Source organism: Mus caroli, unplaced genomic scaffold, assembly GCF_978045245.1.
Source record: "Mus caroli unplaced genomic scaffold, Mus_caroli_1 scaffold_7, whole genome shotgun sequence".
Classification (NCBI taxonomy): Eukaryota; Metazoa; Chordata; class Mammalia; order Rodentia; family Muridae; genus Mus; species Mus caroli.
In genome coordinates this window covers 118971753-118984823 of record NW_028227262.1, presented here as the reverse complement: position 1 = coordinate 118984823, position 13071 = coordinate 118971753, and the positions used below count along the sequence as shown (strand labels likewise).

The window sequence follows — 13071 nt, the reverse complement described above, 5'->3', positions numbered from 1 at the left end:
GTAGCATGCCTGGCTCAATAGATTCATTTTTAAGATAAGGAATGCTATTTCAGAGTATTTAAAAAGCCTTACAAGGCCACACAGTCTGAAACTTCTGTCGCCATTTGTCCAAGTGGGCTACCTATAGCAGAGCCTGAGGAAACTTCCTATTCCTTAGGAAGGTATTAGGATGTCACTTCACAATTAACCAGCATTTCGGGGTGGGGGGTGGGGGGGAGATGATTCCCGTGGAGTTGGAGCAGAGCTGTCCCGGACGTAGGAGGACTGGTAATTTGGTCTTAAGTTCTTATCCAGCTCTTACTGTGGGCCATACACAGTTCCCAGTGCATTATGGGATTCAGCACACTGCTTTCTCTTAGCTATCCTAGATGGGACTGTTAGTGACTTTAGTTTTGATGAGAAGGCTCAGACTCATAGAGATGTCAGCTGCAAAAGGCACAGACTATCATGAGGCAGGGAGGGTGTGGCTGGCCCTCAGGACCCTGAGTTCCTCAGGTGCCTCAAACCGGGAAGCTGCTTCACACTCAGTCTCCCAGAACAAGGTGTCAGGAACCTGTTTTCACAGCCCCGTTAGCAAGACCTCCTGTGCAGGGAAGAGTGGCTGTCCTGGAACTCAGAGAGTTCAAGATCTGCCTGTCTCTGCCTCTCTTCTTGTATGGATGTGGTCTGTTTTCAAAAGACAAAACCAAACACCCAAACCAACCAACCAACCAACCAACCAACCAACCAACCAAATCTCACCCAAGGTCACATGACCAGCCTGCCTCTCTCCCACCATATTTCTGTCCCCTCAGCCCTCCTTCACCAGCTCCTTCCCAGTTCCTCTCATGAGAGATCTTATCGCATGCTGTTTCTCCTCTCAGGAACATTCTTTCTTCCAATTTCCCCTTGAACATTTCCTTATAAGCCTTAGGCCTCAGACTGTCCATTGGCCATAGATCATTGTCTCCCACAATCCTCCTTTCTAAGGCCTCATTTATCTCCTTGGAAGCAATGATCATTGGTAACTGATTTTGTTTCTTTCTGAGAGCCGTGAGGGGAAGGCTCTGCATCAGGGTTGTTTATACTCCCTTAGCTCCTGGGAGCACCAGGCCTATGAAAGACACTGGAGACTCATGGAAGGCCAGCCTTAGCCTCACATAAGCACTGCTGGAGTGACAGAAGCTCACTAAGAAACAGTACTATATTCGCTACCTCTTGCTGACGTGATAGAATATCACGACCAAAGGCAACTTAAGAGTAGGGCTTGTGGTTCCAGAGGAAGAGTCCATAATGGAGGCACAGGAAACAAACCAGAGAGAACCAACCAGAAATGGGGAGAGCTTCTTAAGGCCCACCCCCAAGCAATGTTCATCCTCTAGCAAGGCACCATCTCCTAAAGGTTCTGCGGTCTGCCTAGACATCGCCACCAATAAGGTGACTGAGTGAGTGTTCAAATATTTGAGCCTGTGGAGGTCATGTCTCATTCAGATCACCGCAAGTGGATTCTAAATGGCTATAAAAACTGTAGGCTGGCGCAGAGAGAAACCAGGGACACGGGTTTGTACTTTCATCAGTATTATGTAATGTGTTTAACTGTCCTATATTTTGTTTTAGTGCATTAATGTATCTGCTTAGGCCGGTAGCCCCCAAATGTGTGAGTGATGCATTTCATTCTAGAGACTTTATGAAACAGACTTTATCACTGCCGTGGCATTAGGTGACCAGAAATTTTCAGCTCCATTATCATCTTGTGGGACCACTGTCAGTGCCTTTATGAGGAGCACGGTTGGATTTTGACCTCTGTTTTCTAGATGGTGCCATTACTTCTAACACAAGTCTGAACTCCAGGCAGGGAGAGCAGGGGGTTAAAGGGTAAGCTACCGCGCTGGCCAATCTATGGGCTCAAATTCCTATCTTATGGCTTGGAGCTGTGCCATGTGGCGCCGGTCAGCTACAAGGGAGGCTGGGAACTTGCTCTGCAGCTGCTCACATCACAGCTTCAAATAAAAGCAGAGTTCCTCTGCTGATGAGGAGGAAGGAAGAACGGACATTGGAAAGACACCCAGTGGAGTCTGTGACAGCTTCTATGGGGGGAGGGAGCGTGGGAAGGGCAGCAGAACTAGTTTCTTGTTCTAGTTAATCTAGAAGTTCCCAGATGTAACCAGACCCTTTTATCCTGAGGTTAGAAAGAATGGGGCCTCGGCATCCTGAGATCTGCACAAGGCTCACAGGACTCTTGTGGCTGAGAGACGAGGTCCCAGCAAGATGAGGGAGGGACTGGCCAGTGTATAAGTGAATTGACCAACGGCTCAAGACTCAGATGGGCTAGTGCTCGAAAATAATTTTAAAAATTATTTCATAAACCTGAAACATCTCCTCTTCCCATTTTCTCTCCTACATGAAGCTGAGCGGGACCTCAGTTTTGCTACATTTTTACCCCCCTTTTCTTCCCTTTTCCAACAAGCTGCTCCTTTTAGGTATGACTTTTTTTTTTTTCCGGTCCTTTTCACCCATAAAATTTATGAGCATTTATTTGAAAGCTTAAAAAATTGGAAAAACTGAAGGAGAAAGAGTGATTATACATATGGAAAGCCATAAGAGCCTCAGTGAATGTGCACAGTTATTGCTTTCTTAAGAAAACAAACCGCCCAGCTAGCTTGGAATGTGAGCGGCTTGTGTGAGGCCAGCCAGAGGCAGAGGCCCAGGGTGAAGGGCCACTGCCCTCTATTCAGGAGGGCTGCCCTGTGCTGTCTCCATTCCCAGCCTCCTCCTTTCCCCTCTGACCACTCCAACGAGACACAGAAACACAGAGAAAACTACAGAAAAGAGCTATGGTTTAAAACATTCCTTTAGAAAAGCAAGAAGATGGGGGCCGTTAGAGGGTGCAGGCTGCAGGAGAGTCCAAAGAACACTGGGCCTCAAAGAGCTTCCAAGCTGGCCAGGAGGGGCCTCTGGGAAAAATCAGGGGCCCTGCTGAAGGATGAGAGGAGAGGCTAGCCACAGGCAGGCCAGACCACACGGAGCTATGGAATGCGTTACCATTGTCCAAAAGTTGTCTTAAATACTTGGGTTCTGAGAACCACAGAGGAAGGACAGATGTCCAAATTTGTCCTTCAGTACCCCCCACCCCCCATTTTCCCAGAAGAGCTCTGCTATTATGCTGATGTTTGAGAGCTACGCCTGGGATGCTTCTACTCAAAGCGTGGTCCCAAGCACGTTGGAACAGGGGCTGAGGAAGGTAGAACCTATAAAGAGTTCCTAGGCTACAGCCAGAAGTTCTGTCAACTGTCCCTGTTTTTCATAGGCCACACTGCCAGCCTCCTCTTACCCTTTACCCCTCCAGATGACTGAATTGGGCAAGGCCTGCCCTATTTTCAGCATGAGAGAGAGGCAACTCCAACTTATTTATCCTTCCAATTCCCCCCTACACACACATTATTAGGAACAGCCCGTAAAGATAATGACATAGGCTCAAAACCCTCATAGTGGGCTAGCCTCTTGCTAGCTTCTTCTCTGGGATTCTTCTGGGATCTTCAACCTTCCTTTTGTTCTTCCAAGTTAGCTTAACAAAGCCTTGTGGTTCTCATCTGTCCCTGATTCCCCAGTCCACCTCCCTCAACTTCCTGAAGCAGAGGGAAGACCACAGAGGAGATGTTCATAAAACTGTACTTGGGATGCAAACGGGAAATACACTATAGAAAACAGGAAAGCCGGATGGGCTGGTGACGCTCATGTTCTTCATGAGGAAACCATTAAATCTGCTCTGTTGATGGGACAAGCTTCCCGGACCCTCCCTCAGCTCAGCAGAGGCACTCTGTCCCCACCATCTGTCATGGCAGTGTATGCCTGCTTATTTCTTTGTCTTAGGCAAAGATTTGGGCTTTGATGTGACATTCCCCAAAGACGCTTGTCACTGGAAAGTCTCTCTCTTTAGAGGGCCCTTATTCCAAGTCTAAGTTCTGCCATTTCTGGAAACATATGCCGGTAGCCATTGTACAGTGACAACTTTGCATCTTTAAAGTAGCCAGTGGGTCTCACGGAGCAGATAGAAGGCAAAACTGAAGGAGGGTGCAGATGGGCCCTCGTCCTCCCAAACTTCAACCCAAGCTCAAGCCTGGCGACTTTGTCACACTAAAGCCTCAGCAAAATATGGCTAACTTCAACTTACACTGTCCTGGCTACCCCACCCCTTGCCAGTCCCATACCCACAGTGGCTTCTGACTGCCCTACAGACCTGATGAAGCTCTCGGCGTCCTACTGAGATGTGCTTCCATGGCTTGATTTTTAAAGTAAAGGAGAAATCTAAGTGTCCTGGGGTTTTAATGTGTCACAGCTGGAGGGCCCCCACAGAGATGGTCATGGTTGTCTACTCAACGGCAGACACCTCCCCATCCTATTCTGTTCTGAGGTTAGAGAACGAACATCTTTGTAGGCTTGTAGGCTTTTTTTTTTTTTTTTTGCCACATGTATCAGAAGAGCAACTTGATTAAAAAAAAAAAAACTTGTAAGGAAAAAACCAGTGGAATTTGTTGGTCCTACCCCTAACGAGGCACACCTGAGTTGTGGCTTTTGCATGAGGAATGAGAATACAAACAAATTAAAAAAATAACAACCAAGCGATGTCTCCTAATGAACAACGCCTGAGATGATGCTCTGGCCTCCATCTGCACAAATGCACGAGCAGACCAAACCCAGCAGTGTGCCCCATTATGAGAGCAGACGCTGAGGCAGAATGATTCTGCATCTTGTTCACGTCTGTATGCAGCCATCAGCTACCTGGCCCAGGCCATGAGGCACAGGATGAAAAATAACTTATTTACACAAGATATCACTACCTGGAAACTTACCAACTTAAATCAGGAACACTGGGCCTCAGGGGCATTTCAAGGCTATTAGGAAAGAAAAAGAAAGGCCTGTGAGCTTAAAAACAGTGAATGATGCAACTCTGTCACTTGGGTCACCAAATACTGGGTGGGGTGGGTGCTAATGGTACCCATCATCAGACCATCAGGTACAGCTGTTAAGATTTGGGCAGGCAATAAGCTATCAAGACTCTTCCTGGATTTTCTGTTCAGCAAGATCTCCTTGCTTGACATGGTCAACCTCCATCCTCATTCAGATGCAGAAAGCCTCGAGCCAGCTCAGGACCTTGAGCGAGCTTAGCACTTGGCAGCCCTGTGCCTGAACAGCTCTGTCACAGGGTTGGCTACATCAATATCTTATCTCACCACCTGCACCCGATCCTGCCTTTACTAAGGTCCCTCTGAACCCAGCAGCTACGTTAACTCTTTGGGGGGAATCTTCTCTAGTATTTGTAAAACATAATGTGTGGCCAAAGAGTTAATACCAGTAATTAGGGAGAAACTGTGTTTGCCAACAGCCATGGATGGCAAGCGAAGTTCATAGTTGGTGAACTAAAGCCATTGGAATTGATGTAATGTGTGCATTTATTGTTGTCCAATGAATCCTTACACTGTAAAAACACAAATATGTCCGTCCTTGTTTCTGACATAGTGAACTAACAACAAATGTATCTGGGGCTGTGGGAAACCAAATGAGTAGTCCCAGCTGGGAGACCTCAGGGACAGCTGACCCCATGGTCAAGGGTGAAAGCCTGCTTATCTCTCCACCTGCCTTGTTCCCTGATACTTTATCAGGAAGAGAGGAAAGGTGCCACAGTTTGGAACTCCTGCCTCTCCCTCCCCATGAGACTTGATCCAGATGTGAGGGGAACTGTCACCAGGGACCCTCATCAGTGTTTAAAAAGGCCTCAGACCTCAGTCTTGGTCTCAGCCTGACCTTCTCGCCATGAAGAGGTTGCTGATTCTGAGTGTGCTGCTGGCAGCAGTCTTTGGCAATGAGAACTTTGTGGGGTAGGGCTGTGGAGAGGAGTGGGTATCTGGAGGGGGGATGAAATGGCCCTCCCCAAGTTGGTGTCTGGAAGAGACAGACAGACACATGGAAACACAGCCAGAGAAGACAGACGGATACCACCCTGGGACAGCAACCTGGGGGAAGGCAGGCAGGGCAGGGCAGGGCTTGGAAGGGTCCAGCTTCTTTTGGATACTGAGAGAACTAAACTCTGAGAAGAAATTTTTAGAAGGAGAAAGAGGAGGTTTGGTTGGCTTGGGAATAACTCAGTCTAAACTGCGGTGGGGACAGCATGAAAGTCTAGAATCTTCCAAAAACAAGGAGATGAAGTTCAGGTCTCTCATTGCTTAGACCCTCCTTGTGCCTTTACGGGTTCAGTAGACCTGTAAGAAGCCTGGATAGTGTCGGGGGGGGGGGGGTACCGCAGGTTCTCAGAGCCCCTACCCCTCTGCCCAGGCACCAGGTTCTCCGAATCACTGCCACCGACGAAGCCCAGGTGCAGAAAGTGAGGGAGCTGGAGGAGTTGGAGCACTTGAAGGTTAGAGACTCCGTGCAGGGTTCCCTGACGATCTGGGAGACTTCCTAGGCCATCTGGGACCAACTCCCATAACCACCTAGTTGGTCCCTAGGCTCTGGCCCAGCCTCCTGGCAAAGAGCCATGAGACAGAGTGGCTGGGAAATGACTTCAGACCCCAGACTCAGATCTTAGTACCCCTGAGAATCCGATGACATACCAGGACCCTTTCCCGTTTCCTGTCTGCCTTGCTCCTCCAACCCTCTCCATTCTGGCCATTTCCTGCCCATCCTGGACTTTGTCCAGTTCCCAAGCTCCCCCACTCTTCCTCTGCTTCCAGCACCCACTCCTCAACTCCAGCCACGTGGGAGCTTCTAGTGCCGACACTGCTTCCCCGGCCCTCCCACTCTGCTGTCCTGGTTGGTGCCTCTAGCCCACTGAAACAGTTCTGGCTTCTGTGTTTCCTAGTTGGACTTCTGGCGGGACCCTGCCCGGGCTGGTCTCCCCATTGATGTTCGAGTGCCCTTCCCCACCATCCAGTCCGTGAAAGCATTCTTGGAATATCATGATATTAGCTATGAGATCATGATCGAAGATGTGCAGTCTCTGCTCGACGAGGAGAAGCAGCAGATGTCCGCCTTCCAGGCCAGGGCCCTGTCCACCGATGCTTTCAATTATGCCACCTACCATACTCTGGATGAGGTGAGGACCATCCCAGAAGATTCTTCCCACAACACCATACTTGTCTCCATGCTTGGCAGAATACAGACCGGGGCCACGGCTGGTCTGGCTGTGGGTAGGAGACACCTGTATTAGCAGAAGCCATCAATCCCTTTTCTTCTTCTGATCTCAGATCTATGAATTCATGGACCTGCTGGTTACAGAGCACCCACAGCTTGTAAGCAAGATCCAGATCGGTAGCACCTTTGAAGGTCGTCCCATCAATGTGCTGAAGGTAAATGAAGCCAACACGGAGGCAAGGGCACAACGTGCAAAAACGGGTTCCCATGTGGACCTCCATATAGGCTATGGGCTCATAAATGAGTAATGGACTGTACTGTTCTACACAGTTTCTGTGCAGATATTTGGGAAGGTTTGAGCATTCCTGCCTAGGTGGCTATACACGTGTTCACAAAGTCTAAGGTGACCCCAGTGTTACCAGCTGGTGCTGCAATATGAGTCTGGCATTCAGATAAAATGTTTTCCTGGTGACCTTCCACAGTGCATCTGAGCATCAGAACTGGGTCAGAGTCTGGAAGTCAAGAGTCTAAGCTCTATAGAGTCCCTCTCTGACCCCTGACCCCATAGCTCCCCAAAGGATGGGCCCACAAACAGGCCTCTCAACTTTAGATGTATGGAGAACAGGGGGCTTCTGACCAAGGTGTGCTCCCTTGCAGGGGATAAACTCAGGCCTGGCCGGAAAGTTGCCCCCAAACCATTTCCCTGCCTCTTTTCCAGTTCAGCACTGGAGGGACCAATCGCCCAGCAATCTGGATTGACACTGGCATCCATTCCAGGGAGTGGGTTACTCAGGCCAGTGGGGTCTGGTTTGCAAAAAAGGTAAAGCTGGGGTGATAAAGGAGGGCTCTTGCTTGCTGGGGAACTGGTATTCACAGACCATGGAGGCTGGCCCTTCCCTTCCTAGAAGCAATGCCCACAAAGGGAGACCAGGGGGTGTGTCCATTGTACCAACCTGACTAACCCTCTATCTTTCCTCCTCCACCTACCAGATCACGAAGGACTATGGCCAGGACCCCACCCTCACGGCCGTTCTTGACAACATGGACATCTTCCTGGAGATTGTAACTAACCCTGATGGTTTTGTCTACACCCACAAAACGGTATGGACTGCCTCTTGTTCCCTGGGACAGCGGGATGTACCTTTGAGCCCCACAAGTGGAGGAAGGGGCAAGTAGGTCTGTCCTTGTAGAACTGGGACTCTCAGCCTAGGCACTATCTTGCTATCTTAAGTGGACGATTCTTTGCTATTGGGGGCTGTCTGTGCATGATAGGTGTTGATAGGTTACTAGTCTAGTAAGTCTAGTAAGCTTCTTGACTTACTAGATTCTGTTAGCAACTCTTCACTGTTACAGTAACACAAGGCATCTCTAGACACTGTAAAATGTCTTAGGGGAGCTGACATTGTCTTCAGATGAGACCTCTACTTCAGTCCGATTTCCATAGACGCTTTTATTCTGTGGCAAATACAGCAAGTTAGAAGACCAGCTGTTCTGGCCCCTGGCTTACCCTTTTTCCTCCCTCAGAATCGCATGTGGCGCAAAACTCGATCACACACCGAGGGCTCCCTCTGCGTCGGGGTGGACCCCAACAGGAACTGGGATGCTGCCTTTGGGAGTAAGACTTCCCATGGGGCAGGGATGGGACAACATGGCTTCTTGTCTTTGTTTTGGTTGCCTACCCCTTCCTTGACCCAGCAGTGAGGGAGAATGTGGGCTTTAGCTCTGCTGGAGGCTTCTCTGGGTGAGAGGTGACACTCAGGGACTTGGGCCCTTGTTTGTATAAAGAAAGTTCCTCTTAGATGCAACTTGGGTCTGAGAGCTTCTCTTGGGGATGCCTAGCTTACCATCAATTCTTGCCATCCTTGGTCATGACTCTGTGTAAACTTGTTTCTGCACTACCCAAGCCTGGCTGGAAAAGGAGGCAGGGCTCCATCCAGTTAGTGTGATGGCTGGCTGCTCCCTAACTGGAGGGAGGGGGTGAGGCCTCCCTGCAGGCCACTTCCCACTAAGTCCATGAAATATACTGGAAGCCATGGACATCTTGGGTTAAGAAGTCATAGATGTGTCTTCTGTCTTTCCACAGTGCCCGGAGCTAGTAGCAACCCCTGCTCAGAAACTTACCGTGGCAAGTTTCCCAACTCTGAAGTAGAGGTCAAGTCCATCGTGGATTTTGTGACGAGCCACGGGAACATCAAGGCCTTCATCTCCATCCACAGCTACTCCCAGCTCCTTCTCTACCCCTATGGCTACACATCAGAACCAGCTCCTGACAAGGAGGAGCTGGTGGGTGATGACCCGGATTGCCCTCTGTCCGGGCTCCTTCTGTTTTCCCATCTTAAGGAAACTGGGTTTCACCCCCTCAGAGCTGATTAAGGGCTTAGAATCTACCAGTGGACCCAGTGCCCACCTTTCCCCCAGTCTCCTGATGATTTGGGAAGTCTGGCAGGGTGATTTGTGTCAACCAACAAGGTAGACCTGCTTCATTTGCTGGGAAACAGAAGCATAGTGTGTGGCTGAGTCACTTCTCTCACATGACAGAGCAAGAGGCAAGGCTAGACTCTGAAGCTGTGGGCTCTGGAGAGAAGGGGTACCCCATCCATCCACCCATCCTGTGGAGACGGAGGGAACATGAAGCTGTCACAGTGTAGGGCTGACCCTGGCAGAGGGCACGGGGTCCTGACTATGCTGCTGCCCACTCATGGGCCACCCTGACAGTCCTTGGGTTACTCTGGCCCTAACCATGGCACTGTTCAATGGTTTCCCCAGGATCAGCTAGCTAAATCTGCTGTGACAGCCTTGACATCTCTACACGGGACCAAGTTCAAGTATGGCAGTATCATTGATACGATCTGTAAGTTACTGGTGGCCTGGAAACTGGCATTAGCTGGCTCTTCTTGCCTTGGGTGCTCAGATCTGGGAGTTGCTAACTGAACTATTTGAAGGGCGGGCAGTGCCTCTTCCTGATATTGAATCCTGACTTCTCAGACACTGTTCAAAGGGTCTCTTATCTGTCCTCTAAGCGTATCTGTCCCCTTATCTTATGGCTACATCTGGACTCCTGCACCAATGAGTTGGAACTCTGATGGGATTTATAGGTCTCCATAAAATTCTGTTTAAGATACGCCTTTCCACTCCCTTCCTCACAGGATACATGAGATGCCCTTGGGAGGACCACTGATACACACACATGGAAGGCAGTCGGCAGGGGTGTTTACCGCCTGCCTGCTCTGCACCGGGCCTTGCCCTGTGTGCCTAGAATTGAGCTGTGTGTAAAGAGAGTAAATGTATAGTCTAGGCAGGAGGATTGACTGTGTGCTTAGAAACCACAGTGGATCAGGTGATAGATGTAGGGGAAATAACAGAGCTGGCCAGGGGCACCAGGAGTACTAGGGTGGAGGTTGAATACCAGGCTAAGAGGCAGGCTTCCAGACCGAGAAGAATTTGGGCTAGTGGTGAAGGAAGTGAAGGGAGCCAGGAGAGACCATCTGTCTAGGTAATAGGCCTCCAGGCAGAAGAACTTTCTAGAGTAAAGGCTGTGTGATGTGGTATGGGGTGTTTGGGGGAATTTTTTTGCCTCAAAAATTTTGCCTGGCAGGCAAAAGCAGGATATGGGTACCAGGGTGGGAGAACTACACACCCATTTCACACGCTCCCTCGACGGCAGCCTCCGATTTTAGGCGGGGAGTGGACTGTAGTCTTACCCAAGAAGGAACTTGTTTGGGATTCTAGGCTCTCTTTGGAAATGGTTTCCAACCCGAGCCTGATGATTTTGCTGTATTTTGTGCCCTGAAGTGAAATTCTAATGTGAAGCCCACCTCCCTCTCTCTCCTACTGCCCTGTTCAACAAAAGCAGCTTTGTCAGCCAGTGTGTGCCGCAAGCCCGTGAGGTTTTCCCTCCCACAGACAGGCAGGCTGGCTTTGCTTTGACTATGAATCTTTGCACTTTCCTCTGCAGACCAGAGTCCCCAGAGATCAATTGCTGGTTACCCAAGCAGGGGGCTCTGGCATATTTAGAGGTGTCACTGAGGTGACTGTTGGGTGGAGACAGTTTTCAGACAGGCTTTTGCAATTACACAGACTTTTTGGCATCCTGCTAATGAATACGACGGCCATTACTGGTTGCCGGTCCCCTACTTGGGCCTCTTGGGCTTAGACCCAGAAGTTTCCTGGAAGCCCCACTGTGTGTCAATAGCAGCCCCTAGAAGACATTGACTCTATTGGAAATTACACAAGGCTTTGGGCTCTGGGTGTTAAGTCAGTCCATGTAGATATTTCTAGTGATCAACCCTTCCCTTCTCCTTGTCTTTGCCCCAGATCAAGCCAGTGGGAGCACTATTGACTGGACCTACAGCCAGGGTATCAAGTATTCCTTCACTTTTGAGCTGAGGGACACTGGGCTCAGAGGTTTCCTGCTGCCTGCCTCCCAGATCATCCCCACAGCGGAGGAGACATGGTTGGCCCTTTTGACCATCATGGACCACACTGTCAAACACCCCTACTGAAGCAGCCTTTATTCCCTGCCCCTTTCTTCTCCTTAGCCCCATTTAGGCAACCCAATAAAGCCTGATTGTATACTAGGATCTTGGGATTTTGTAGGGAATGCACATGGAATGTCTACCTTTTTAGTGGGGGCAGAAGTGATTAAGCTCCCGAGGGTCTCGATGGAAATGTGCGGGTGGTTGAACTACATGACCCCTAAATTCTCCTGCATTCCAGGGTCCCGTGAAGCTGCATCTAAGAGGCAGGGGGTTGGTTTGTTCATATCTTAGTAGTAGGCAACAGCCACAGCTGTTAACCAAATGTGCGGCACCCCGTGGTGAGGAGGAATTCGGCATGGACAGCAGGCTAGCTGATAGTATCCATTCATCTGTAAAAGCAGTAACCCGGAGTATGTAATATAAAAATCCTGCCAGCCACTGCTGTCCAAAGGCGATATTGCAGGTGAGTCAAACAGATTACCATGAAGCAAAATGTGACCCCCCCACCCCTGAATAAGTTGGAAGAAAACATTGAGGTGGAATGAAATCATTTGAAGATAAGGGATGGATGCCCAGCCAGGGATATTAACTATAGTGTATTGGGGATGCTTCCCCTGGAATGGGAATGGTGGGAAGAGCTTACATTTTGTTTGCCAAATCCTCCATGAAGTTCCCAGTGTATGACCTCTGCTGCCTCTTGTTTCTGTCCACTTTCCCATATTCCTGTCCATACCCTTCTCGGGAAAGCTCACCTCCCTTGGCATGGTGACCCTCTCGGTCTGTGATAGCACACTTACCAGTGATCATCATAATGCATGAATCCTCCGCCTTCCTTAAAGCAAGAACTGACACTGGTTACCTTTGTACCCCTCAGATGTGAGCGTGGCTCTAGAGGTACAGCCACACAAGGATGCACGTAGCTAGGCTGGGATGGCTGGGGGCTTCTCTCTGCCACTTGCATTTCAAGATGCTTCCAGCACTAGGACATAAGTCTTTTCTTTTTCATAGAAAATGGTTTGGAGGTTAAAAAGTTTTTCATTGTGGGTTCTACGTTAATAGTTTTTCCTACCAAATATTTAAAAAATTAGACCAAGGCTGATTATACATAAATGTCTGCATACTAAGATTAGGAGACCAAGAGAAAGGTCTTTCCAGCTAGGCTGATGGTATGGCCCTGTGGTTCTAGCATGAGGGACATTGTGAGTTTGGACCCAGCCTTAGGCTACTTGGAAAGACCCTGTTACAAACAAACAAACAAACAAACAAACAAACAGGTATTTTTAACTGAAGATTTGGTAAGACTCCTTTATTTTGGGGAAAATATTTCCCTTTAAGCCATGGTACAAGAGGCTGTAGGTCAGCCAAAGCTGTGTCTTAACTGCTCTAGCTGGTCGCCTTCTAAATAAAGACTGGTAAGAAAAAAAAATTAAGTTAATATGAGGACATTATTTTACAAATAACAGATGGTAGAACTCTTTAATTTAAA

The 13071-nt window shown here is 49.0% G+C and overlaps 1 protein-coding gene across 1 annotated transcript; it reads left to right on the top strand.

Annotated features, from left to right (window-relative positions):
* The first annotated feature begins 5790 nt into the window (after positions 1 to 5790).
* Cpa1 (carboxypeptidase A1) lies at positions 5791 to 11609 on the top strand. The gene is made up of 10 exons (XM_021165501.2): positions 5791 to 5855; positions 6310 to 6391; positions 6836 to 7069; positions 7221 to 7322; positions 7826 to 7927; positions 8098 to 8208; positions 8632 to 8722; positions 9191 to 9390; positions 9874 to 9958; positions 11422 to 11609. The coding sequence occupies exons 1-10, from the start codon at positions 5791 to 5793 to the stop codon at positions 11607 to 11609; spliced, it is 1260 nt and encodes a 419-aa protein (XP_021021160.1).
* The last annotated feature ends 1462 nt before the right edge of the window (positions 11610 to 13071 follow it).

What these genes read in the sequence shown, in the direction of transcription:
- Cpa1 (XM_021165501.2), top strand. Translation starts at nt 5,791, where the DNA reads ATGAAGAGGTTGCTGATTCTGAGTGTGCTGCTGGCAGCAGTCTTTGGC. An exon ending in AGGAGTTGGAGCACTTGAAG is followed by an intron (nt 6,392 to 6,835) that starts GTTAGAGACTCC and finishes TGTGTTTCCTAG; the next exon opens with TTGGACTTCTGGCGGGACCC. An exon ending in CTCCTGACAAGGAGGAGCTG is followed by an intron (nt 9,391 to 9,873) that starts GTGGGTGATGAC and finishes TGGTTTCCCCAG; the next exon opens with GATCAGCTAGCTAAATCTGC.